Below are 27060 nucleotides of genomic sequence, written 5' to 3'. Positions count from 1 at the left end.
ACCTGCCCAAATCAAGACTATGCCATCCACAGTGCAGTTAATGATTTCATTATTTGTTTTCCATACATTAGTGCCATATGTGATCATATACTGGTACCTTGTACTTGGAAATTAATTCTGGTAATGATTAAGATTGATATTTTTAAGCATAAAAGTCCAAAGATGAATGAGGAAATAAAGTTTTGCTTTGGGCAAGTCAGTAACAAGCAGAGCTCCAGCTCACACATTGATGAGGGCGTAGGAAATGTTCCTTAATAATATATTTTTAGATGTGAAGACTCTACACATTTAGACGTTTAGAGACAGATCCGCGGCTTGCAATTAATATTTATAGCCAATTAAAGGTATCCAATAGAGACAGCAGATGAGAGCACACAGGATCCCCATCTCAGGTGTAACATATAAAATCCTGCCTGCGCCTAAATTGATACATTTATTCAAAAAGAGTAGAGTAGTGAGTATTAAGGGGAAAGTAATAATAACAATCCCACAAAATACTCTCACACTCAACAAACAAGATGGTGACTACAGAAAGAAGTGTTCCTTGGTGGCAAGATATATCATGATAAGAGTTTATAAATCATAGGCCTTTCAAAAGACATGAACATAGAGTAAATGATAACCAGCTTTCAGCACCACCGGCATTTCCCTAAAGGTCATTCTTATCTAGACATTGTAGAGGATAAGAGATTTCTATATAAACCAGAAGGTGAACGTTTACCATGCTTACACTCAGTGGTCTATGTGGGAAATTAGAATTGCTGAGGCCATCTGAAGTGTAGGGAATTTGACAGTGTAAATGAATTTTAGATGCATGTTACCACTATATAGTATCAGGGCAGCACGGTGGCTAAGCTGGGGTCATGAGTTCAATTCCCAACCATGGCCTTATCTGTGTGGAGTTTGTATGTTCTCCCCTTGTTTGCGTAGGTTTCCTCCGGGTGCTCCGGTTTCCTCCCACACTCCAAAAACATACTGGTAGGTTAATTGGCTGCTATAAAAAAAATTGACCCTAGTCTGTCTTTCTCTCTCTCTCTCTCTCTCTCTCTCTGTCTCTGTGTGTGTATGTTAGGGAATTTAGACTGTGAGCTCCAATGGGGCAGGGACTGATGCGAGTTCTCTGTATAGCGCTGCGGAATCAGTGGCGTTATAAAATAAATGGTGATGATGATAAAACATAATATATGATGTTAGACTATCTGTGCCCCTACCTCTCCTCTGTCCAACTACCTCTACCCTGTGTCCCATTACCTTTCCCCTGTGTCCTGCCACCTCTGCCTCATGTCTCCTTCACCTTCCTCTAATGTCACCTGTGTACTCACATATCCTTTGTCTACTTACATTTTCCCTCACATATGTTTTGTGTCTCTTCAACTTCCCATAATGCATCCCCTGTGTTTCTTCACCTCTTCTGTATATTTTCAATATGCCACTTCTCCGTTCCCCTATATGTTTGTTTTATCTACCAACTCTCCCCGCATATACCTCTGTCATAATCCAAGTGAATCCCTTTCTCACTCCGCACCCGCTCTCCTTCCCATCCTGCTCCTGTCTGTCTATACCTCTTCCTGCTCCTATTCTTCCCTCACCTTATTTTACACTGAACAAATTCACATAAAATAAGCATATAACAGTCCCTTACCCGGACTTAAACTGATCACTTTTTATACACAGATCACCCTGTTACCCAACAGCAGGGTGTACCAGTAGGGCCAAGAGCTATTCAGCATACAGACAGTAAGTACTTAGGTCGGGGTCTGCTCTTTTTAAAGACACTAGAGGACTGAGCCCAACATGCTTGTTGTCTGCCTGTTACTACTGCAGCCTGATGCAGTTTGCCATTATGCGTTTAAGCCTCCAATTTAAGAAGCAAACAGCACAGGCTGCATAGTATTATGGGTCTGAAAACTGCATCTAAAGGGTGGTGGGTACAAACTACAAGCACAATAGACCATTAGTAAAATGCGGCCCAAGTACATTGAATTAATTACAGCGAATGAAGTGTATGTAGTGAAGCGAGGTTTGTTCTTAATAAGAGAAGGAATACCTGAGTGATTAAGGACACTAACCCTACGGTAATGACAGAGACATGCTAGACACCATTTTTAAAACCCAGTGTCAGCTGTATGTGACCTTGGATAAATCACCAAAAACTAGATTGTAAACTTCCTTAGGCAGGGCAACTGTGCCTGAGCAATTCTTGTACAGTTCTGCATACAATTCTGATATATAAGACAGTAGCTATGATCAATTTACCTTTTTTCTATGTTTACTGGATGAATGGCAGACATCAGTTGCTCCAAAACAAAAACAAGTGGTGCATCCCTTGGTGTTAGAAGGGTCAAAATGAAACGATCCACTGCGGCAGACATCACACCTTACACCATGAATATTTTCCTTAAGGTAGACAAAGACACAGAGTATTGTTTGTCCATTTTTCCAGTAATGGAGGTGACAGTGTGTTGTTCTCTAGCAGCCTGCAGCCACTGGTCACATTGTCATTTCAGTACTACTAATAAATCTTTTTTAGAGCCTGTAAACACAAAGGGTTATATTTACTGAACTGCATTTTTCAAAGAGTGGAGATGATGCCTATAGCAACCAATCAGATTCCAGCTGTCATTTTGTAGAATATACTAAATAAATGACAGCTAGAATCTGACTGGTTCCTATAGGCAACATCTCCACTTTTTCAAACCCGCAGTTTAGTAAATAGACCTCCAAGTAGTGGTCTGTTAATGTTTATTCGTTTCTTCCTCTATGCCCTATGTACTTCAACAATGTTATAAGACTTTACTAAATCAATGAAAAAGGATCGGGAGAGTTTTAAGCTACTTCTTATGAAGAATGCAAATAAGTGATTCTCAGGAGTAGTTTATGTGGATGAAGATTTCCAGAAGTCTCTAAAGCCCACTGAAAAATAAAACCATTATAAACTGCTACAGATTGTCATTTATGTAACTTGCTCCAAATTCCCCATATGAAATTTGCACCAGAAGACAGGTTACCCCTCTAGCTTAGACTCCACTATTTATGGGGCCTGGCTTTGTAGAAAAGCCACATAGGCCTGGGCCTAAGATGTCTGAGAATCAGGAGTTGCACATACTTTGTTTATTTACTATACACTATAACAAGCATTTTTACATGTAACCATGGCCTCTGATTGAGTTAAATGATTTACACTTGCTAATGTTCTACATGAAGGATGCAATAAGAATAAGAATTTGGTAGAGGTGTTACATGGGATGGCATAGAAATATTATCCTAGAACAGCAAAATAAAGAGTGCAGAATCTACATTCATCATTTGTTTGGAGAGATTCCGCTATGTTTTGTAAGATGTTAGAAATGTTTTAAGCTTCACCAATCATTACAGTTTCTACCAGGATTAAACTAATTGCATAAAATACAGATTAGAGCATGAATGGTACATTCAAGACATGACAGAGCAGTGAGTTATTAGGCAAGCACAGAGAATGCAACAATTTTAGATATTATTCATTAAATGTACACACTTTATATATCAGACGAGACACTAGGCTTTATTTTGGCAAGCTAGTTACTAAATGCTTCAGAACATTTATTTGCATTCTGTATCTTTTAACAGGGAGGTTGGTTTACCTTATCTTGCTATTGTATAATGTCAAATTAATACATTAGTATGATAGGGCTATCACCTGTTTAGAATAAGTAATTGGTATTTGGAAACACAAGAGTGTATTGAATAATAACACCTCCATCCTACACCATTCAAGGCACATTTTTTATGTGGTGCTTGGTCTGTAAATATATTCTCATGCTTTAATTGACGCAGTGTAGTGAGGCTCACAGTTTACTCCATGTTCCAGAAAGAGAGAAGTGACCGGTCAGTTCTGTTACTGTACCTTGCACAGACAGGCCCCAGAATGATGGTTGCAGACCTGAGGCTCTGTCCCATGTGAGTTGCAGTCACAGGGAAAGCAGTCTGGAAAGTGGAAGAAACCTGGAGCGCAGCGATCGCACTGCCTGCCGGATATTCTGGGCTTACATCTGCAAGGTAAAAGTGACAATAAATTCACTAAAACATTTATAGGGCTGGACCAACTTGGAGAGAATTACGAATTTCTCAACACAGCAGCAGCAGACGACTACCCGGAATACATGCGTAAAACGCACCTCTATATGACAAAGAGTTTATACAACCAACTTTCACTTCTTTATTTGTGTCAGTCCCTGCGGGCAAAGTCCTTTCACTAACTTGAATTAAAAAAAAATTGCATGTAACTTACCCATGTTTACTGATATAAATAAGTAAATCAAGCAGAGATAGGCCCTAATAAATAAAATAATTTTATCTTTAAAGTTGCATTTCCATATGGAGCTATTTTGCCCTTTCCCAAAGGCCTGAGGGAGGTATATGACATTATTGAGTAAGAGGGAAGAGCGGAAGGACCAATATGAAGCTGTAAGCAAGGATATTGAGGCTTCGGATTTGTCCTGTCACTCACACCCCCTCCCATCCCCTTCTGCAGCTATGATAAAGGGGTGAACAAACACTTTAGTTGGTGCTGCAGTTTTCAGATGTTAGAAAGACATGTACTATCACATTTGTACAGCGCTACAGATAGTGTTTATTCTATGTAGGGACAGTGACCCTGTCCTAGACCCATCACTTGGGAGCTGTTCACTAAATAACTAATACTCTTAATTTGATGTTGAGCCATGTAGAAGTATTTATCTCCTGTTGCAGGCATGGTGTTCTCTAATGTAATGGTATTTGTGGTTAACTCTAAATGATATAGAAGCAGAGAAGTCAGCTCAACAGTAAAGAATAGGATTGTGGTTTGCCATATGTCTGAGTGAAGAAATTCATGGTCCTGCTAGACCAATACACACAACTGTGCTATCTTGGTATTTACCATTTCAAGGTTAGAAGTGCAACATGTGAAAGTGGTGGGTGTCTGATCTTCCTGCCAATGTGAAGGACACCAGGGTCTACAAGACTGGGCCATTGGTCAACATAAGTACCGAGTGGTGGCCTTTAAAAGTGAGGCTACTGTGTGCATAATCATTGGAGGAGCAATGTCTAATAGTCACTTTATAGGATTGCCGTATAAGTGCATGGATGATGTATAGTTCACCCCAAACTGGCACATTAAATATTAAAGTCAGTGAGCCCTAAATGACCATACATATGCATATAAAAATATTAGGTATATCATTAAGATATCACAGGAAATATTGTTTGGTCTTAATGCAATAAGAAGAAATGTTTGACTGACCTGCACTGTCCACTTATTCCATCACACACAGGACGGGATGGCTGTATTACACCTGTGGCTGAACAGTTGCATCCTTCACATCCCAAGAGAGGGTGGTAACCGAATGATTGTGGTTTGCAGACTTCACAAATAGGCTGCACAGTCTGCGGTGGACAGATGCATCTGCCGGTTACTTCATCACACAGGCCATGACCACATAAGCATGCTAAAGTATCAAAAATATAAAAGCTGTTAATTGTTTACACACAAAATAATTTGCAGCTGCTTAAAACACATGCACCAGGGAAAACCATCATCCTGCATGTCAATGTAAATGTAGTGGAGAAAAGAGAGACATACCTGGTAACATGAGGAACAGCAAGCATATTGAAGGCAGGGCTTCCACAAAGGTGTGGCTCATGCCGTAATTAGGCAAATAACATCCCAGCATGGCCATGTATAAAACTGCTGGACTGCCCTGGCTGACCTTTATTATGGCTACCATGACTACAAGACTATAACTCATTGACTTTTAGAGAGAGGTGATTGAGGGGGCATGTTTAGCAGGAGCTTCAGTGGCCAAGAGTGATGTTTCACAAGCAATGGTGTCTAAGGTGATGTAACTATGAGGAAACAAATCAGCAAAGGGCAATATTGGGCAGAAGTGCAGAATCCAGGATTCTGATATCTGCATTAATTCAAAGTGCAAAGCAAAACAGAAGATCAACTGACTGCAAATTTCAGTCTGTGGTGCAAGCTGCCAGTTTTATTAACAGTTATCCAACAAAAATTCCAAAGAGCAGGATATCAGAGTCGGCTTGCAGTGCATTAATGGCTCATCACACCTAGTAGTGCGTGTTTGCAAGTTAAGTGGTGCAAAGGCCACAATGAATGGGCTACCAAACAGTGGAGGTAGGTGCTATGGTTAGATGAATCATCCTTCACTATGTTATTGACAAATGAAATGCACAAGAACTTTTCTAGTTACAACCTAATGAACTCTACAGCCCTGAGTGCTTGTTTTCAACAGTGGAACATTTTCTTGGCATGGTTAGGGTGTAGTTATGTCCTTGGAGGGCAAGCCAATGGTAATTGCTACTTATTGGTACTGAGTGACTATCTTCATCCCATGTTATACTATTTCTTTCCTGACAGGAGCGGTGTCTACCAGGATAAGAGTGCTTCCATCTAAAGAGGAACTGTGGATGTCATGGCCTTCTCAGTCTCCAGATCGATCCCAGTCCAGCATTTATGGTATATTCAGGAATGACAACTTACACAGTGTTTTCCACCATCATCAATCAGACTTATAGTGCTGTATCCCTGCTATACAATTCCAGACACTGGTAGACTTAATGCCACGGCACATACAAGCAGTACTGGCCACACGTGGTGGCACAATGTCCTATTGGTGATTGTATTGGTATTTTCACTTTTTGTCCATTACCTCCATGGGTATCTTGCAACCACATACAGCTATGTGGCAGTGCAGAGGGCCGCGACCTGCAAACTTACCTGCAGCTAAGCCCAAACCTCCTTGCGGGGGTCCCTGGTGAAAACCAGTGGTTCGTAGACTCAGCGCCTCTGTTACTGCCAGTGCTAATCCAGGTTGACGAAAGTGAATCCACTTCTGTTAGAACTGTGACAGTGCTTTACCAACATGAATGAGGAAACTGGTAAAAATAGGACATCTACTTTACCATGATCCCTGAGTCATCATCTACTCTGGTAAGGTGCGCATATGTACTGCTTCTATGTCTCTCCATAGAGAACAATCATCTCTATGTGCATATCCATCTCACCTGCGTTCACCTGCCAACAACATTACACTGAACTTGATGATTTATTTCAACTAGCACTTTGTGTCCTGAGAAACTAAGTCCATATGTCTTCAGGCTGGAATTGATAAACCTGGTCACCGAGTGGCATAAGAGTAGAGATGACACTCTGCTCATTTACTATACATCCATAATCATATATTATTTACAGCTTATACACAGTAAACAATGGGCTAACATACAAATGCATATTGATAAGTTATCAGTTACACAATGGAAACATTTAATCATACATTGAACTGTTTCTATTTGTTACAGATGGGACAGAGTGGGGTGATTTAAAGGAGCGTTGCCTGGGGCCTGTATACTCTGTTTACTATCCTAGCCATCTATAAAACATATGTATAGCCAGTGTAAACACTAAAATAAGAACCATCCAAACCCCAATGTGACTAATTGTCCAGGAGAAACTGTTCCTAGGTTGTCCCATGTTTGATCCAAGCTCAAGGAAAGGTGAAAAGTGAAGTACAGAGCAGATACTTAATATAACCATGTTAGCCGTGCAAGTATTTCAGTGTATTCTGCAGTGACTTGTAGCGCAGGGTTCATAATGCCAATGTAAACTCACGTCTGCAATGTGGAAATCCATAGTAACCAGTAGCACATTGGCTACAAGTTCTACCAATGATATTAGGTCTGCAGCTGCACTGTCCTCCAGCTGGATTGCAATCTTGGCTTGTGGCTCCCTCTACATGGCATCTGCACGGTAATGCTCCATTGTTATAATAAGCCACCAGGGATCTTGCAGAATCTCTACAGAATTCAGGCGAGGTAAGTGGACTGTCGGGGAAAAAAAAATGTTGTCTTAACGTCCAAGTATAACATAACTTCCAAATTCAAATTATACTGTCTCAGGGCACTAGTGACTGCGATAGAGCAAGAGAGAGAGGAGAGAAGGGACATTGGGACTATCGTTATTATATGTGTCACATTTGTGCATTTTAATGTCTTTATTACATGGTGTATTACATGGGGTATTACATGGTGTATTACATGGGGTATTTGTGTACTTTCCCATATGAACTAAGCCCCGTTGATGTAAAAGCTGTCTCTTTGAAAGTATAGGCGCTTAATATAAAGTATGGATGTTCACTTAAATGGACACTGATACTGTAAATGTATTTTTTGTATGATGGTGCCCAGTGTGGTGACTCCTGCCCAATCCCATTCAGAGGTAGCAGCAATTTTTAATTCCCGTCAACTTGACATGTGAAACCATTTGCAAATTTGTACAATCACACAAAAATGGGAGCATGATGACACAAAATAGCATTTGCACTGTGTGAGTTTGTAGTTTTGCAGCTTCCTCATCTTTATGACTAATAACACTATCATGGATAGTTTGCAACAATTTCTGTCCGTATTCACAAGGTGGCAGCACCACACAATTTTCAATCACCTTCAATAATCAACAGGGTGTTTATTACTATAATGAGGATTGGTATGTGGACTTAAAAGCAACACAAATCACAGAATGTATCAAACTGTGGTGTATATGCAAGGATGCACATGAGTCTGGGGTCCCCCCTGCTATAGTTGAAACAATAACCAGACAAGACAGGGGTCCAGGGCCATCTTTTCCATTGGGCATGATGGGCAGCTGCCCGGGGGCCCCACGGGCAAGGGGGCCCCATAGGCACGGCTCTTAATGAGAATAAATAATCCTGCAAAAGAAAAAAACCTGCAAAAAAAACCTTCAAGGGTCACTGAGCATGTACATCTATCTATCTCTATCTCTATATATCTATATCTGTATCTGTATACATCTATATATCTATATCTATATCTAGGAGCCCCAGTGCACTGCTTTGCCCGGGGGCCCATAATGTTGTTAAGATGGCCCTGCAGGGGTCCCTCAGTTCTATTGAAAATTCGCCCTAGTTTCCTTAGGGCAGGGCTGGAGCCTTTATAGGTAAGAAGGCGGGAAGGTGAGGGGGGTACATAAAACAGCACTACCAGCTCCTCGCTGAGAAGTGCTAGGGCTATTTCCAGCTGTCCTGTGCTGTGGGAGCTCAGGGTAACAAAGAAAATTGGTCCCAGTATAATGGTAAGGAGACCCCTCTGCCAAATGTCCATGAATTGACCTGGGAGTGTCATTAGATACTCAGCCAATAACAAGTTGTTTCCTACACTTCAGCCAATCACATCACGGCCAACCAACTAATAATTGGACCTGTTAGCAGTAAACTATGTTATTTGTCTTATCCTATTACATAGTATACAATTCTATGTTGTCTCAGAGGTCCTGCTTTACAATGCGCAAAACAACCTCCAAGTTTGCCTGGACTTCTGCCACACACATAGGTTTACAGTGCAAGATGGTGGTGTGTGCGGAAGAGCAGTAGTGTGAACCAGCTGGGCACCGTGGGGGCATCTCTTGCCGAGTATGGAGTAGACACTACTTCAGTTGTAGATTGAAGCATGTTTCTAGGTGCACTCTGCCCAACGTAAAAATAATGTTTCAAACACATAAAAGTGCCACCTGTAGTAAAGACAGTCCTGATGGCCCCTCACTCTCCTCATTAAGCTTAATGAGTTGTATTATAGAAGAAAACATTGAATAGTATTATTGAAAGAAAGGGGGTTTTCTGAACGTGGTGGGAGGGCAGACACAAGGAGTGTTGCACTGTACTGAGTGTATACAACACAATAACATCCATATTATATCAAAATATTGTAAATCCATATATATTAGACACTTAACATTCTTCTTGTATTTTTTTAGACATTTTACTAGAATTTTAAAATAAGCTACAGTATGTAATCTCTTGTGTTTATTTACAAAATACGGAAAAATTACTATGAATGAAACCAATTTTACTTTACTGTTGATTGATGTTCACAAGGAGATTACTGGAAAAAATCCTTACTCAATATAGAACCTGTTTTCTCCACATATATTAATAAAGTCAAAAGATTTATCCAACGGTTTCTCCTGCAAGAGGTCATGTGTGTAACTGTCTGCTGGAAGCAGTAGGATAGATTCCTGAAAGAGAAAACATAATATTTTAGCTCCAAAGAATAGCTTAAGCTATAAATATTACAGTAATCAAGATAATACATATTCAAAAGAATACTAAAAAAAAAAGCACAAATACCTACTGATAACATGAAAAATCAATTAAAACAAGTGAATGGCTACAGAACAGCAAAAGTAAAAAAAAACTCTACAAGACAAGTCCCACATATTCATAAATAAAAGATCACCCACTGTGATCTACACAATACATAGAGCACACCAGAGACGGAACGTCTATAAGAATTACATCCATCTACATCAGCCTATAATATAGTTGTCAGCATTTGAATATACTGGACAGATACATCAAAGCATATATAGGTTTGGAGCAATTTAAATGTGCACTACATTCCTCTTTTTAGCAGCCGCGGGCACCGCCGAGACTCACTGCCTCCTGTTGCTGGCGTCCCGGCCGTCTCCATGACGACCGGGACGTCACTTCCGGGCCTCCTTGTCCTGGTTGCCTAGGGAACAAACAGGATGCTTGAGGCTCCCTGCCGCCGCATCCGGCCAGCTGTCAAACATCCGGGCGCGCGAAGGACTATGGCTGATTAGGTTAAGTTCTTACAGCCACCTGGCTGATTATGCAGCTGGGCACACTACATGTTCATTGGCCACCAGTACTACTTAAGGCAGTAAGGACTGAGCCTCACTGCCGGTTATAGCGTTCTGTTCCAGTTTGCTACCTGCTTCTGTGCTGTGTTGGTGATAAACCTTGGATTGCTTTTCTGTGTATGACCTTTGCCTGTTGCCCTGACCTTCAGACTGTACCCGGACTCTGAACCTTTGCCTGTGACCCTGACCTTCTGCCTGTACCCAGACTCTGAACCGTTGCCTGTGACCCTGACCTTCTGTCTGTACCTGGACTCTGAACCGTTGCCTGTGACCCTGACCTTCTGCCTGTACCCGGACTCTGAACCTTTGCCTGTGGCCCTGATCCTGCTTGTACCAGACGTCACTGCCTGTGCTCTGTCCAGTCCGCAGACCTCTGGCCTGTCCCTACTCTGTGTATTACCTCCCGTTCCTGTGTGCCGCTGTGTGACCATAAACTTGTACTACACTGAGTGTAAGACCTGGGAACATCCGAGTACCTGTGAGCATAACCAGTCTCTATGGGAAAGGCGGCTGCTATAGGTGAAGACCTCTTCTGCTAGTTCTACAAGTTTATGACACACTGGTGGTCATAACACTTCTTCAGGACAATGTTCAATGAACATTAATTTAATGCCACTCCTTGGTATTTGTAATAATTATACTTAATACATATTAAATCATAAAGCTAGAAGAAATACATAGTTATAATTGCATCCAAGATGCTATAGAGGAAATGTTCAGAAATATTGATAAAATAGGGACAAAATATTTTCTGGGACAAATATTGAACACCTGTCACTGTCCCTAGAAATTTGGAATAGTTGGCAACTATGCCATGGTGTTATACGTGCCCTTCCAACAGCATAAATCAGTACACATAAATACAATTATCCAACACAATGATTAATGGGAGTTCCAAGTACAAAGTCAACATAAACAATGCTAAAGATTAGAAAGCTGTCAGGTCTTATTGATAGGTATTGACCCGAATCCTCTCACAAACTCACCAAAACCAGGGGCTTCTCTGGAGGAGTTGTCACAGTTACTGACAGTTCTTGGTTAGTGACATCAAGACCAATCCGATTACCTGCAACCACCAGATCTTGACATCCAAACACGTGAGGGCAATAGGAAGCATTGAAGGTACCTGGCAGAATATCACAAGTTGATTTCATTGTTGTAACAAATACAGATTACAAATACCAGAAGAGTTGTATAACGTCATTACCTGACCACTGTGTCCCTCCATTCACCAGCACCGACACTGGAAATGCAGGATTCTGAGTCTGGTAGTAATGGACAATGAAGACGTATCTTCCTGTATGTGGAATCCTTCTGCCCAAAGTGATGCGATTCTGTGCAGGCGACAAATTATCATATTAGGTAAAGATATAATGGATACACTTTCTTTTTGAAGGTCAGTCATTTTTAACAAGCAAAAATATATATATTTTTAGAACAAGACAGACATGGTGGGGAAAATCTAAGTTAATTCAACATGGTATTTTACACAGTACTATAGTGTGTAAAGAAACAATGGACTGTACGTGGGTTAAAAACAACAGCAGAGTAATACATAGCCAACCTTGCCAGGGGGACATGTTTTATGTGAGTTTTAATTCAGTCTTGCCCTAAAAGGGATTATATTTTGTTCTTTGAACAAGGCTGTCCAGGAATATCATTGGATGAAGCTGGATATGTCCTAGGTTGTTATGTGTTTGAGTGACAGTTGTAGCAGCCAACACTACGTGGTCTATACATTTGCTGTTTTTTTCAGGTAGGACAAAATAAATTTTTTAGCTCATCCGCCTCCCCCAATTCCCTGCCTTTTTGCTTCTGCACCAGTGAAAAATAAAACCTCCACATGCCGTCTCTGCCAATTGAAAAGCACTGGCTCCACATAAAGCGTATGCTTCATCTATAAGGCACACAAAAAAGTTTTTTTTTCAAAAGCACATAATTCATTTAAAAAGCACATAACTCATCCATGTGTCTGTCTGTCTTCCCCTCCCTTTAGAATGTACGCTCCTTTGAGCAGAGCTCTCCTACCTCCTGTTTCCATCACTTTTAACTGCACTCTCCAGCTACTCAGCTCACCTCCTATCGGTCCCTCCGCCTCCTCTCGCTTCTCTCTGCTCCCATCAGTGGCTCTTAACCCATCATCTGTGCCCACCCTCTTGGGCCCAAGCTACCTGCCTGTACTGACTTTTCCCCTCCCTCTCTTTCATGCTGTGCCTGAGCCCTCAGAGTTATAGTGCTTACTGTTACTTGTACTGTGCTGTTTCACCTTGTACTGTACCATTGTTTGTCCTTGTACGGCGCTACGGATACTTTGTGGCGCCTTATAAATAAAAATTAATAATAATAATAATAATAATTCGGGCATACGCAGGTTCATATTCAACTAAGCGGATCTAAAGAAATGTGTAGGTACGCTCTACACCAGGCCTGTCCAACCTGCGGCCCTCCAGGTGTTGTGAAACTACAAGCCCCAGCATGCTTTGCCAGTAGACAACCTGTTAATAGCTGGAAGGGCATGCTGGGACTTGTAGTTTCACAACATCTGGAGGGCCGCAGGTTGGACAGTCCTGCTCTACACTATGACACTTGCGGTATTGAGACTCACAACTGACAAAATACAGGATACATGCTCAACATATGTGGAAAATAAGGTCCCAGTAGAAGGTACAGAAAAAAAAGAATTTTTTGTCACCTGTTAATAATATAGTCAATAATTTGAAAATATATATTTTTTTAAAAAAGTGTTATTTTTTTTTTTTTTTTATCCAGTGAAATACATTTATCAGGATCTAATCTACTGTACATAAAATACATGTTTACAGCTGTTCTTGATTTCAAACACATGTTCTAGCATACATACACAGCCGTCATCACTATCAGTTGGCACTTACACCGGACCTGTGGCTGGTGCAAGTGGCACAACAGAAAAACACGCAGCTAAGAGATGGCCACAGCTTGAATCGGTTCTACTGTGTGTGCTCAAGCTTGGTTTGGCCTTACTGTACAGTGACTACGAGCTTACACCCAGTCCCCTCCCCAATCAGCCCCTGAAATTGTAGGCCATGGCAAGTGTCCTTTGCGTTTGAAGATTAATTGCATACACTTGCGTCCACTGCGTCCAATTTAATAGGACACATATTGGCATTTGCGTTCCTTAATGAATGAAGCTCAGAAAGTCTATTTCAAATCACTGCATGCAAAAATCTCTCATACGTGCAGTGAATTATTCCGCATGAATCTGCTAGGCAGACTGATGGTGACCATACTCAGGCACAGTGGGAACCAAGCATAAATATAGTTTAAGGTAGATACATGTATCTATAAAATATGTCTTATTTAAATACATAAATTCTGCACTGTGGACTCGGTGGCTTATAACTAATCTGCAGTCCTGGCCTGATGAGAGACACTGGAGCAACCTTCCTGGCTTCACCTCCTTCATTTTCCTGTTCCTTAAATCTGCACATTTCACATGAGGTCGAAGTAGGGGGTACTGGGGGAGCGAAGTATCCTTTTGGGCTCCAAGGCCCCATGGATCCTCATTTTAATCAGAGTATATTTCATCCCATCTAAGATACAACCAAACGTCCTCTCTTAATCAACACATTATATCCAAAGTGTTATACTCTACAGGTTTGATTATATATCTTCATGGGACAATTTATAATTTAGGAACTAATATAATTTGTTGGGGAACAATATACTTGAATATGAATGAATATTGTTACAAATCTAACCAACAACAAATAATTATTTTCTTTTTAATTCATATTTGTGTGTTTAGTAATAAATGTAATTTTAATATCAAGCCAGTATCTTAACATATATTATTTGTTAGATTGGCTATTGGAGATAAAGTAAATTTAAAGTCATTTTTTTCTATACTGATATAATGATAAATACTGCGCTCACTGCCCCTATTCGGAGTATTGTATCTAAACTATACTATTAACACTGTTATGCACATAGATATGGCAGTGGGCAATGAGCAACTTCTGAATTTCTAATTAATTAAGTCTTTTCTGACTTTTAGGGACGGCAAAATAAAAAGGTAGAGTTGATACCACTCTACATCATGTCAGAATATTTTTTGTCAGGTTCAGTTACACTTTAAAGGAAAAGAAATACCTGTGGTGATTTCAGCAAAACTCTGTTGCCTGGTTGACCAGGAAGTCCCTGGCCAGGGACAGGCTCTTGTACGATGTTCTTCTGGCCATCCGAATATCTAGCATCTTTGAAAGAGTCCAGAAACAAAGCCAGAGGTAGAGTTCCACAGACTGAAGACTGGATACAAGACGGGCTTCAAAACAACAATAAAATTAGAACCAGGGCTGACAACTTTTCACAATATTTCTTACAATTTTAAACAAATTTAGACATGTGAACTTTTAATGTAGTAAAACTGCAGCAATATGTGACACAAGGTAGACATTAGAGCAACCAATGGGGCAACCCACAAAGTATACATATACATATATATATATATATATATATATATATATATACACATACACACACACACACACACACACACACACCAAAACACCCCGCCCCCAAGAAAAAAGGCTCATTAATGCAATGTAACAGTGCATGAGACCCAAGGCTTCCATTGGAGCTGTTTAAATGAAGTGCATCAATAGCAGAGAAGTGCGAGCAAGCCCTAAATGTTGTATCTGGGTTAAAAGAGAACTCTTCCAGTCTTATTTGATAAAGTGGCTTGAGTACAAATTGATATTTATAAATGGGTTCTCCTTCAGCTTTACAATAGCTGCTGGTGTAAGGATCAGGCACTGAATTCTCTTGTAAACTAGATTCATAGTACAGGACTCTCTACAAATTATATAAGAACATCAAGCTGTAAATGGGTAAATGGTACAGGGAAATGTTCTGGAAGAGATTCCTAAATTAATCATCTAATCAGATTATCCCTGAAAAGACGAACTATGAGATGGATGGTACAAGTTGATACGCTGACACAGTACATTCAGTACCAATTACAATTGGATGTATTACACTCTTACCTACAGATCTTGTCCCCCAATTCCTGACTTTATTATACATCACTGATAATGGCCTCTTGTTGTCTCTGCTAGTTTTAGTCACTATTCTAATCAGCAAAATGGAAACAGCATATACTGTAGCAGCACAGAGGCAATGGACTAAACCCCATGACAACCATTTAAGAAACATGTTCTAGGGAAGATGTTTCATTAATTCCATACTTAATTCTGTATTTAAGAAAAATTAAATATATTCTGTACATTTACCTTTGACTGGGAGCTCGTCCATATGCTGCAATACACTGGACCTTGGGCTCTGCATATTCAATGGAGAACTGTTCTACCGGAACAACGCAGACCTTGTGCTGAAATACAAAAACATCAGACAAACATGCTAAACAAATAAAGTATATAATGTAGAACTGAATGAAAAAAAGTGACTGTTCTTTAAAATCACATAGAAAACATGAAATATGGAACTTCTGATTAGCGGAACATGGGAAACTGGAGCTCCCGGCACCCTGAGCATTTCCGGACATTAGCACATAGTGGTGGCAGTCAAACTAATATCTGTGACCCATAGGGCTTATTTACTACCACTAATTTAGGTGCACGATTTGCCCTGACCCACGGCAACCAGCTACTTTTCATTTTTAAATTGCACTGTACATATAAAAGCTATTTTCTAACTGGTTGTTACTTTTCAGTGCAAATTTTGCACCTATATCTAGCAAATGTGCCCCTATAGTTGTATGGAGAATAATATGTTCAGGTTAGGGGACTGTACGTTAGTAATAGTTGGTTGTATGGAGAAAAAAATTTTCAGGTTAGGGGACCGTACGTTAGTAATAGTTGGTTGTATGGAGAAAAATATGTTCAGGTAAGGGGACTGTACGTTAGTAATAGTTGGTTGTATGGAGAAAAATATGTTCAGATAAGGGGACTGTACGTTAGTAATAGTTGGTTGTATGGAGAAAAATATGTTCAGATAAGGGGACTGTACGTTAGTAATAGTTGGTTGTATGGAGAAAAATATGTTCAGGTTCGGGGTCTGTACGTTAGTAATAGTTGGTTGTATGGAGAAAAATATGTTCAGGTAAGGGGACTGTACGTTAGTAATAGTTGGTTGTATGGAGAAAAATATTTTCAGATTAGGGGACTGTACGTTAGTAATAGTTGGTTGTATGGAGAAAAATATTTTCAGGTTAGGGGACTGTACGTTAGTAATAGTTGGTTGTATGGAGAAAAATATGTTCAGGTAAGGGGACTGTACGTTAGTAATAGTTGAAATAAAAAAAAAGACTTGATACCTTCTTTCAGATGGAAAAACTCACCAGCAGGAAACTGACGGATGACCCCGTCACATGTATTTCAGTTTCAGGTAACAACTCAAACACTGCAATGCGATTCATGTTGTCCACTACAATACTGCGGCACAGGAAGCTGGAGTAAAGAATAAAATATATTGGTTTTAGCTCATCTCTGTCTAAACAACTACTACTCTTACATATTTGTACATGCAAATCAAAACAAATCACCAGCAGCATTGACTATTCTGAAATAAGAAACAATTTTATTACTCAAGCATATAAATTTTAATAGTGTTGATACCTTATCAATTATGGGGCACAATCTTACCCAAATCCCAAATATATTGGTAATGTTATTTTATTCCTAGCGGTTTTCCACGATGTCAGTGGGAAAATCCCTAGGTTATAAATAGACATTGTGTATTTCATATTTCATTCTGTGGCGGTTGCTCCTCCATAGAGGAAAAACGTTTGTGTTGCCTTAATAGTTTATTTTTTCTAAGTCAGTTCCTGAGGATTATTTGGAGTTCAGCAAGCATCAAGAAGATATTTTTGTCTTCAACCTGTGGTATATTTTTGGAGGTTTATTTTGTATTGACAACTATAGGACCATTGGTACATTTTTTTGGACAGCTACAGGACCTGAAATGTTTTGGGTTTTATTATGGACACAAGCCTATTAGATTAAAAGCTTTCAAGAATGGATCCTTTACAGATGAAGAAAACAGATGTTGGTAAGCATATGTGTATTTTTTATATTTTTAGTAAAATAATGTGGTATGAATGAGGTGTGTGGCTTTTTTGAACTTAATTTTGGGGCTCTACATGGCTCAGCAGGCCATATGTGTCAGGGCATGCTGGCACTTGTGGTTCAGCATACACTTGTGCCTGTAGTTCTACAAACACCAGCATGCCCAGACTGTTAATGACAGTCTAGAGTTGCTGGGACCTGTAGTTCCACAAACTAAAATATTATTTATAAACTAAAATAGTATTTACAGTAAATTAATTCAGTTTATTACACCACACCCACCGCCTAGGGAGGAACTGGGACTGGTTTGTCATTATGGCAGGGGTGCCCCATGCTGCAGGTTCCCCTGCTATAGTGCCACCAGCCCTGGCTGGCTTGCCAAGTGCTGGACATCGTAAAATCGTGAGACCCCGCGCTTCCCCCCCCCCCATCCAATCGATTTTGTGACTACCGGGACTAGGTCAGCAGCACAAGTTAATATCGTTGGGAGGGAGAGACCTCATGTTTTTTCTTTACAGTTTAATTATTTATTTTTAAACTGTATTGAGCCGGTGGCATTAGAACTTACATTTGACCCCTTGTTGGTGCAGGAGATAAGGTTGAAATTGAAGCTGACTTGGACGTTCCCTGCAAGAGAACACCCTTACTTTACATTGCCTACGTTAATCCACCCATTCCCCACCCTGGTAAAGGCCAGGCCTCGTTTTGATATTGAGGGTTGCATTCTGCATAGGATAAGATTGTATATTAAATGCCAGGACTCGTTTTGATATTGAGGCTTGGATTCCAGACATTGTACTGTGAAAATACTGCCCGGCTTGTTTGAAAGTGCAAGTATAAAAGGCATGAGAGCTGCTCACATATGATAGAAGCCTTGAGAAAGACCGTATGTTAAGGGTCGTGTAGTAAGAGCAGTCCAACATCAGGGTTCCAGCACAAGTTACCATCAATGCAGCAGAGGAACGTCGTTGATTTGCATGCTACACGCTGTCTGAACATGGGACTCTGGTAGGCGGCCTTGCCTCTCCTTTATATGTGCTGCAATTTTAGATTGTGGATTGATTTTATAATTGTTTTATAGTCTATTTTAATAAAGGAAAGAGCACTATATTATCCCATTTGTTCCACCTATCCTTTTGTCCTTCAAATCTACGAATGGAATATGGTAACATCGGAAATGACTGGGGAGAGGAATCCAGAAGGGATGTTTTGAGAAATTTCGGTGCTAAAGCTGCATTGAAGCCTGTGTAACTGATATTTGTGTAAGTACATCTACTAGAGGGGCTCCTCATATCAGGGGAAGGAGATCCCCTTTTAAAATCTTCATGTGTGAATTTCTATTTGGCATTACATACTCTGGCTTTCATTGGTTTGGGAATCTGGAGAATACACACTGTCTTTGGTATCTAAAGTGTTCAGGTGTCAGTCACACAGAGTGTATCCATGTAAGATCCGGACATACTACACTATTATTACTCTTTCTTTCTTGTTTTGAGGATACGTTCTACGTTTAATAAATATCAATTCAAGTAACTATCAAGCGACTTTCAGTATTTCGGTGGATCTTTGGACAGTGGAAATTGAATCATTTTGGATTCAACACTGTGAGACTGTTATACATCATTACTCTAATAAGAATATGGACTGAGGCTCCAGTATCCCATTGAATATATCTGTTTTACATCCACTATGAAATTGTTTATTAGCTCTGTGAATCTTTACGTGCAAGGGATCAGCGCCGTACCACTATATCTCTATCTTTATATTCTGTATGTTCTGCTTGAGGGCAATTGGGTGAAACCGTCACTGATATAGACATTGGCTGCAGATCTTTTTGTGCACGGCTAGTTACTGCTGAATTTATCTGTAAAACCAATGCACTGTCCTTTCAATGTAAATACAAATAACAGCAAGAGTTAAATAAACACATTTTCTTTAACTATTATTATTATCATTTATTATCATTTATTCGTTAGGCGCCACAAGGTATCCGCAGCGCCGCACACAATAGTAACAGTAGACTATACAGGGTGAAACCATACAGAACAATGAACAAAAAGTACCAATACTTCAGAGACTCCGGCTATTCATATGCAGTAAAGACGGAGCGGAAGAACAGGTATGGAGACAGGAGGGGAGGGGGCCCTGCTCATACGAGCTTACATCCTAAGGGAGGGTAAACAGACCAGGCACAAGAGGAGCCAGTTGAGGCAAGAGGAGAGAAGGGAGGACGAGCAAAGGGAGGAGATGGGGGTTAAGTAGATGGTTGGTAGGCTTTGAGGAAGAGGTGAGTTTTGAGTGCACGTTTGAAGGAGCACAGAGTAGGAGAGAGACGGATGGAACGAGGGAGGTCGTTCCAGAGAAGGGGGGCTGCACGGGAAAAGTCTTGAATTCTGGAGTGGGAAGAAGTGATAAGGGTGGAGGAGAGGCAGCGGTCGTTGGCCGAGTGCAGGGAGCAGGCAGGAGTGTGAATGGAGAGGAGGTTAGAGATATAAGACGCAGTAGAGTTGGAGAGAGCCTTGTAAGTGGTGGTGAGGAGTTTGAAAAGGATTCTGTAGGGGATGGGGAGCCAGTGTAAGGCAAGGCAGAGAGGGGAGGCAGAGGAGGAGCGGCGTGAGAGGAAGATGAGTCTTGCGGCCGCATTGAGTATAGAGCGGAGGGGGGAGAGATGGGAGTGGGGGAGGCCAGTGAGGAGGAGGTTACAATAATCAAGGCGGGAGATGATAAGTGCGTGGATGATAGTTTTGGTGGCATCTTGAGAGAGAAACAGGCGGATGCAGGCGATGTTGCGTAGTTGGAAGCGACAGGCTTGGGCAAGGGAATGAATGTGGGGGGCAAAAGAGAGAGAGGAGTCGAGGGTGACACCCAGGCAGCGAAGTTGGGTGACAGAGGAAATGGTGGTGTTGTTGACGACAATAGAGAGGTCATCGTGGGATGGAAGTCTGGGCGGAGGAAAGACAATGAGTTCAGTTTTAGAGATATTGATTTTGAGAAAGCGCTCGGACATCCAGGAGGAGATGGCGGAGAGGCAGTCGGATACCCGAGCGAGGAGGGTGGAGGAAAGATCAGGAGAGGAGATATAGAGTTGAATGTCGTCAGCATAAAGGTGATACTGAAGACCGAAGGAGGAGATGAGAGCACCAAGGGAGGAAGTGTAGAGCGAAAAGAGTAGAGGGCCAAGAACAGAGCACTGCGGGACTCCTACGGTGAGAGGGTAGGGGGAGGAGGAAGAACCAGACGTGGATACAGAGAAGGAGCGATTAGCGAGGTATGAGGCGAACCAGGCATGGGCAGAACCAGAGAGGCAGAGAGAGAGAAGAGTTTGCAGCAGGAGGGGGTGGTCCACGGTGTCAAAGGCTGCAGAGAGGTCAAGGACGATAAGTACGGAGAAGTGACCCTTGGATTTGGCTGATAGGAGATCATTAGTAACCTTGGCCACGGCAGTTTCGGTAGAATGGAGGGGGCGGTAGCCAGATTGGAGAGGGTCAAGGAGGGAATTGTCCGCGAGGTGACTGGTTAGGCGGCTGCAGACAATCTGCTCAAGTAATTTGGAGGCATAGGGGAGAAGAGAGATAGGGCGATAATTAGCAAGAGAGGTGGGGTCAAGATTGGGTTTTTTGAGGATAGGAGAGATAAGAGCGTGTTTAAAAGAGGAGGGTACTACACCAGAGGAGAGTGATAGGTTGAAATGGTGTGCTAGGTAAGAGCAGGCCGTTGGAGAGAGAGAGCGAAGGAGGTGGGAGGGGATGGGATCGAGAGGGCAGGTAGAGGGTGGAGAGGAAAGAATAAGGGAGCAAACTTCTTCACCAGTTGTAGGGCTGTAGGAGCACCAGAGTTGGTTGATGGGGGAGGTGAAGCGATGAGGGTGGCGGAAGAAGGGGAGGAGGAGATGTTCAGTCCGATGGCCTTAATTTTGGAAGAGAAGAAAGTGGCAAAGTCAGAAGCGGAGAGGGTAGGCGGGACAGAGGGGGAGGGGGGAGAGGAGGGAGCTGAACATGGCAAAGAGGCGGTGGGGATTGGAGGACTGAGAAGAAATGAGGGACTTAAAGAAGGATTGTTTAGCGAGGGAGAGGGCAGAGGAGAAAGAAGAGAGTGTGAATTTAAAGTGGAGGAAGTCAGCCAGGGAGCGAGATTTCCTCCAGAGGCGTTTAGCAGTGCGAGAGCATCTTTGGAGGAAGCGGGTGAGTTTTGAGTGCCAGGGTTGGGGAATAATGCGGCATCGGCGGATAGAAGATGCCGGGGCAACAGCATCCAGGGCAGTGGTGAGGGAGTGATTATAGAGAGAGGAGGCCTGGTCGGGACAAGCCAGGGAGGGAAGGGGTGAAAGGAGAGTTTCGAGAGAGGAGGAGAAGGAGGTGGGGTCAATAGCATCTAGGTTACGTCTATTGAGGGTGGCTTTGGGCGAGGCAGGAGCAGGGGAGGAGGACAGAGTGAAGGAGAGGAGGTGGTGGTCAGATAGTGGGAAGGGAGAGTTGGAGAAGTCAGAGAGATCACAGAGATGAGAGAAGACAAGGTCAAGGGATTGACCAAGACAGTGGGTGGGGGAAGAGGTCCACTGAGTAAGGCCTAGGGAGGAGGAAAGGGCGAGAAGTTTAATGGTGGCGGGGTCAGAAAAGTTGTCAATAGGGATATAAAAGTCGCCAAGTATGATGGAGGGAAGGTCAGAGGAAAGGTAGTGGGGGAGCCAGGCAGCGAAGTTGTCAAGGAAAAGGGAGGAGGGGCCTGGGGGACGGTAGATGACGGAGACACGGAGGTGGATGGGGGAGAAGAGACGGATGGAGTGTACTTCAAAGGAGGAGAAGGAGAGGGAAGGTAAAGTAGGAATGACACGAAAAGTGCAGTTAGGGGAATAGGAGGAGGCCCACTCTACCTCCTGGACGCTCGTCTGGTCTGGTGGAGTGGGTGAAGGAGAAGCCCCCGTAGAAGAGAGCGGCGGGTGAAACGGTATCAGAAGAAGTAAGCCAGGTTTCAGTGATGGCAAAAAGATTAAGAGAGTTGGAGATGAAGAGATTATGGATGGAGGAAAGTTTGTTTCAGATGGACCTGGAGTTCCAGAGGGCACAAGAGAAAGGGAGGGAGGAAAGAGGGGATATGCAGATGAGATTATCAGGGTTGATGGAGCGAGGGGGAGGGTGAGGGGTGGGGCAGTGAGAGTTGGGCGAGAGAAAGGGGCTAGGGGAGAGGATGGGTATAGGAAAGGAGCGGGGCGGCATGGTGACTAGAAATGTAGAAATCATATAGGAAGTGCTCTTACTACAAACATATTATCAGTAAGTTATTTATTTAGTTTGCCAATTTTCTGTTTCTTTTTATTTTAATTTTAGGAAGTAAATGATCTTTAACTTGTGTTTGGTAAATACACATAGGTCACAAATGCACAGAAACATTACACAAATAAAATAAAAAGGCACCATATCAATGCAAAGGGGCTTCAATAAATAAGCACTTAGGTCATATGACAAAAAGGAAGATGGAAGAGCTGCTGTCTGTGGTTACTTAGGACAAACAGACAGGAGGAGTTACTGTATACAAGCGCTAAATAAGTATGAGCCATAAGTGATAACATGCTATGTAAAAGGACATACGTATTCATTCAGCACAGGTTGATTTGTCCACTCTCTAGTCATTAAAAATCAGGTGAATATTTTCACATTATTACATGAAAATGGCTTTAATACATTGTATGAACCAGAGGGAATACCTGTATCTACAGCTGTACAGTCTAACTCTGGATGCAGCAGCCGGGTTATTGCTCGTCATCACATTAATAAAATATTGCTGATTGTCTTCATTGGCATATTCAAGAATAAGGCAATAACGCCCACCCCGAGGGACATCTACTCTGAAACGAATTTCCACCTGTAGAAAGAAATGTAAATGTTTATTTAATACCAGACAATATAAATAGTGTGTGTATATTAGATGTGTTATGTTACAGATGGTCCTGCATAGATTTCTAGCTCGACAGTGATTCCCAGATATGACACAATTTTATTAGATGAATATATTTGTTTTAGTTTAGTATAGTTTATGTACTTATGGTATTATGGCATTGAGTTATTTTAAAGTATATTTAATTTCAGCTATAGAGCAACTTTAGAACAGGCAGAGAATGAAAGTAGTAAATTGACCTGAGGAGGTTAATGCGCAAGCAGCCAATCAAATGCAAGCATCTCTGATTGGCTGATCACAAATGGACCCCTTGAATCAACACGGCTGGGCTGCAACTGCTAATTACTCAAAACTATACATATGCATTTGACATGAGCAGTGCAGCAAAGCACTCTAACATGCACAAATCTTATCTGCAATTTCAGGTGAGTGCTAACTATTCAGCTATTCTTATATCTCAGAGGACTCTCTTTCAAATTTGGCTTGTCTGGCTTAAACATAAGCACAGTTGTACACAATACTGAGGTTGATGTCATTCTTTTATTTATGTCATAGAAAAAAAACAAAGATTTAAAAATGAGGATACCCTACCTGTCTTCCAGAAATGTCTGCCATCAATGGGTGTCCGAGACTTGGCTGTCGAACATTTATTGGCCGGTTTACCCCATCCTGGTTGAAATAGTCCATCTCAGTGCCGTGAATGCAAGTAAACTTTTCCATGGGCAAATGCTGATAAACTAAGCAGCTAAGGAACAGAAGAAACAATATTTTCCAATATAACTGTCTGTAAACATCTATTAAAGGGTTATATCACTTAAGACCAAAGTGAAAGGATGCCGTTTTCATAAATTTGTGGTCATATAGGGCCTCATTTAGAGTCGGACGCAATGTGCGTCTAAGACCTGGAGGAGTGGGAGTGTGCCGCAGCTTGGTAAGGTATTACGAGTGGCAAGCAACCCCAGTTGCGTCCCACTGGTAATACCCTACAGAGCTGCGAGCAGTTCCTGCAGCTAGCTAACTACTTGCGCTACCTAATTCCTGCCGCATAGTTTTAGACCTTTTTTGACGTGTGTTGCGTCTGCGCCTTACTGCATCCAGGATTTACCTACGAGGTCACACCCCGTGTCTATATTATACAAGTTCACGCCTTCACAATTCCGCATTCCGCCCTTTCCCTCGTACTAAGCCGCAAGCTGTCGCAAGTGCAAATTGCATCCAAGATGCAGGCGGATATGGTGCTGGCTGCACATGCGTGATAGTGTTTTTGTGGTCAATGCGCCTAAAACAGACTTTGCGTCCGACTCTAAATGAGACCCAGAAAGTTTAATATTGATCTGACAAAACTTTTATATTTCTTTTAGACCTTAGATGTCAGTGGTGAATAGTTAAACACTTTGTAAGATACACAGCCACTAAATTCTTTCACATACTGTATACTCAACTTAATACTAAATGCTAAGCACACCTAGATCCCTTTTGGCTCATACAGTACAAAACACAACAAATGATGTGTGTCTGAAACTGGGCTCCCATGATTAATGGTTTTCCTGGGACAATCTTATTTTTTCTTGCTGGAAATCGGTAACACTGAACTTGAATGCAAATTAGTGGTATTAGCGTCCTACAGTTCTTTCACTATATCTGGCACCCAAAAGGAAGTACGAGTGGCTTTTATGTCTTGTGTAAATGTCATGTCAAATGCCTGACCCTTGATCTGAAACAATGTTGAATCATTATTTAAAAGGAACGATTATATCCAGAGAGTGGGATGATCTGAAGAGAAACTGTGTTTATGAGGGGCGGTAAAAAATGTTCTGTAAGCACAAAATGATCCTTCTGAAGTACTTCATAGGGATTACCATCCTTAGGTTATTTGCAGAACAATGGATTCACCGGGAGGCTCACATAGTCATACATACTTTTCACCAACTGGTCCATTATAACTGCATGGCTGTGTCACTCTGAGCTGCAGTATGGAGGCTTCATAGTAATCACTCGGCAGCAGCACAAGGTAATCCTTCAAATTAATTCAATTACAATAGCTTAGTATAATTGTACTCAGACACAATTTATTTTGTGCACATATTAACATTTTGGATAAATATAACTTTATTATTTATATAATATAAATATATGTATAGCCTGATGTACCCCTACTGAAAATTATAAGGATATTATTGACCATATGACCCTATAAAAGTAATGGATTCCCAAGGCGAATATAATATATCATTTTTAATATATATATATTTCTTATGAACACTAAGCTATAACAGCTATAACAGAGACCTGAAATTTACAACATACAGTGTAAAATGTAAAGTTCCCCACATCTGCTGAGCCACAAGTTGTATAACTCAGCACTAAACAAATGTAATTACCAAGTCCTTGAGTAGTATGTAAAAATCTAATGTGAGTAAAAATCTATTATGTTGCAAAGTAGGTGGTTTGAGGGCAATGAATTTACCAAGAGCACTCCTTCCACTACAACTGTAATTATCCAGTTTCCAGGGACCAAAGAGAAAGGCTCTGCGAAGCTGTTTCCTGGCACTGTAAGAAATGCTGGCTCTTTGCTTGGGGGAAACACGATATCTTTGACATCTAATGAACCTATAGATTAAAAAAAAATCAAGACAATTAGACAATAGTGGTGTCACGAATGAGACGATTATGTGTATAAATTACATTACAAAATAAAAAAGAATACATCAAAGTAAAAAATGTACATATAGGCTATAATCATATCCTTTCTGTCTAATTATATATAATTGTATTTATAAGACACCACAAAATTTCATCAGTGCTATACATGATATTTACAGCAATATACAATATACAGACAGCAATCATCCATAACACATTACATAATACATGAAATACAAAATACTACAAATACCAGGCATCTACTAATTAAACAAATGATACACAGATAACTTGGTAATTCAGATTATTGACAATGTCTAACATGAAGTAGGCCTGGGCCCAAGTAGACCAGGCTAGGGAAGAAGGAAAAGAGGTACAGAGGGCGAAGCAAGAAAAGAAGCAGAACATGAGGAGAGAGGGTCCTGCTCATGGGAACTTACATCCTAAAGGGGAGTGGAAGACACAAATAGGGTGGTACCGGGTGGGGGAGTGGAGGCGATAGCCGAGGTAAAGGAGTAATTATGAAATTGGATATATTCAGCAAATGTTTTAATACAGTACCTATGTAAACACTTCCTAAAGATTCATCCCTTCAAACTGGAATATTCCAATCTGACTGTAACACTCCGGTCCCGCAGATAGTACCTGGCTAGCACTCAGAGGCACTATTACACCTGTGACTCATCAGCTGTTACCATGGGTTACCTCCGCTACTTCAGTTTCCTCTCAGCCTGCGGCCATGTTGAACTATCG

The 27060-nt window shown here is 41.3% G+C and overlaps 1 protein-coding gene across 2 annotated transcripts in view; it reads right to left on the bottom strand.

Moving 5' to 3' along the window:
• The window catches only part of LAMA3 (laminin subunit alpha 3), a 183752-nt gene that overhangs the window by 62227 nt on the left and 94465 nt on the right, over nucleotides 1-27060 (bottom strand). For both annotated transcript variants that reach the window (XM_075213429.1, XM_075213427.1), the window contains exons 23-36: nucleotides 26132-26274; nucleotides 25584-25681; nucleotides 24256-24409; nucleotides 23474-23631; nucleotides 17046-17154; nucleotides 15979-16076; nucleotides 14840-15011; nucleotides 11919-12045; nucleotides 11698-11837; nucleotides 9948-10063; nucleotides 7646-7857; nucleotides 5261-5465; nucleotides 3884-4028; nucleotides 2257-2397 (exon numbers count right to left, since the gene is read on the bottom strand). In XM_075213429.1, the coding sequence (XP_075069530.1) occupies nucleotides 2257-2397; nucleotides 3884-4028; nucleotides 5261-5465; nucleotides 7646-7857; nucleotides 9948-10063; nucleotides 11698-11837; nucleotides 11919-12045; nucleotides 14840-15011; nucleotides 15979-16076; nucleotides 17046-17154; nucleotides 23474-23631; nucleotides 24256-24409; nucleotides 25584-25681; nucleotides 26132-26274 (2018 nt within the window). The remainder of the gene's footprint in view (nucleotides 1-2256; nucleotides 2398-3883; nucleotides 4029-5260; nucleotides 5466-7645; nucleotides 7858-9947; nucleotides 10064-11697; nucleotides 11838-11918; nucleotides 12046-14839; nucleotides 15012-15978; nucleotides 16077-17045; nucleotides 17155-23473; nucleotides 23632-24255; nucleotides 24410-25583; nucleotides 25682-26131; nucleotides 26275-27060) is intronic.

The sequence above is a fragment of the Mixophyes fleayi genome, chromosome 5 (assembly GCF_038048845.1).
Source record: "Mixophyes fleayi isolate aMixFle1 chromosome 5, aMixFle1.hap1, whole genome shotgun sequence".
NCBI lineage: Eukaryota > Metazoa > Chordata > Amphibia > Anura > Limnodynastidae > Mixophyes > Mixophyes fleayi.
The sequence above is the reverse complement of the archived record's forward strand: the minus strand, read 5'-3'. Positions and strand labels throughout refer to the sequence as shown.